The following is a 1,429-nucleotide window of genomic DNA, read 5'->3' as shown; positions in this document are numbered from 1 at the left end:
CTGACTAGTAAAATAGATACCATTTCTAAAACTATAGCTAGTTTAAAGATATTCTATACTATTCTAATTTTACTTGTGATTTTCTCTATTCTCTTCCTTTAGAATGTGTAATGCCAACTGATTGTAAAGCATGGAAAGAACTGGGAATGAAACAAAATGGAGTATATCCTATAAAACCAGATTATGGACCAGCTTTCCAAGTAATGTTTAATTGTATTATACTTTATAATTATACACTATTGGATCACAGGTATACTGTGATATGGAGACTGATGGTGGTGGATGGACTGTATTTCAGAGGAGACAAGATGGATCTGTTAATTTCTTTAGATACTGGACTGACTACGAGAATGGATTTGGTAACCTTACTGGTGAGTTTTGGTTAGGATTGAGCAAGATTCATCGTCTTACTAAAGAAGGATCAAACACACTAAGAGTGGACCTGGGAGACTTTGACAATAATGCAAGATATGCTAACTACTCTACATTCAGTGTTAGTGATGGTCGTACTGAATATATACTAACAGTAGGAGGATACTCTGGTACTGCTGGGGATAGTATGGCCTATCATAATGGACTGAGATTCAGTACAAGAGATAATGATAATGATCCGGTAGGAAGTAACTGTGCTCAAGAAGGCTCTGGCGCATGGTGGTATAAAAGCTGCTATCGTTCAAATCTTAATGGTCGTTACTATAATTCAGCAACTAGTAATGCAAATAAAGCAATTAATTGGCTGGAGTGGAAAGTGGTTAGTCTTAAATTCACAGAGATGAAAACTTATCGTAACAACTAAATACTGTCCCCCACACACATAAGTGTGTTTACATTGTGCTGATAAATTATTATGCCATTTCAATATTACAGTCTGTCATACTTTGTTGAAATTTTTGGTAACTTTTATCAATTGTAATGAAGTTATTTGCTGTAAATTGTTATAAAGAGATATAACTTGCAACAAACACACACAATTAGAACAATAACAAAAAGTAACGATAAAAATAATTTTGTATAACTTTCAGGAAATGACGACAAAAATTAATAATAAACTTATTCCTACTACAACCCAAACATCATTAAGTAATTGATAATAAAAAATTGATATGACAGTTGAAACATTATGGTCCAATCTTAAAACAACAATACTCCTCCACAAATGGTATCACTATTATTAGTAAAAACACAATGAGATATTACTATTACAGTACATGAATATTGATAATATGAGTATCATACAATGTACAGTCACTACAGTCACAACAATTAAGAACAATAAATAATTAGTGTTAGAAATAAGTGATACATAGCATTTCATGACTCAATAATCATGCGAAGCTTCTCATTAATGAACTATTTATTTATTAATAATATAATAACTTGACATTTGATTACTATTACATTTGTTTGTATGTACATGTACATGTATGCC

At 31.5% G+C, this 1,429-nt stretch overlaps 1 protein-coding gene across 1 annotated transcript; it reads left to right on the top strand.

Moving 5' to 3' along the window:
* The first annotated feature begins 90 nt into the window (after nt 1–90).
* LOC109592882 (fibrinogen C domain-containing protein 1-like) lies at nt 91–865 on the top strand. The gene is made up of 2 exons (XM_020008203.1): nt 91–200; nt 251–865. The coding sequence occupies exons 1-2, from the start codon at nt 111–113 to the stop codon at nt 794–796; spliced, it is 636 nt and encodes a 211-aa protein (XP_019863762.1). The 5' UTR covers nt 91–110; the 3' UTR covers nt 797–865.
* Nucleotides 866–1,429: the final 564 nt, after the last annotated feature.

Source organism: Amphimedon queenslandica, unplaced genomic scaffold, assembly GCF_000090795.2.
Source record: "Amphimedon queenslandica unplaced genomic scaffold, v1.1 AMPQUscaffold_3632_Cont24376, whole genome shotgun sequence".
Classification (NCBI taxonomy): Eukaryota; Metazoa; Porifera; class Demospongiae; order Haplosclerida; family Niphatidae; genus Amphimedon; species Amphimedon queenslandica.
This window is presented reverse-complemented; position numbering and strand designations above follow the sequence as displayed.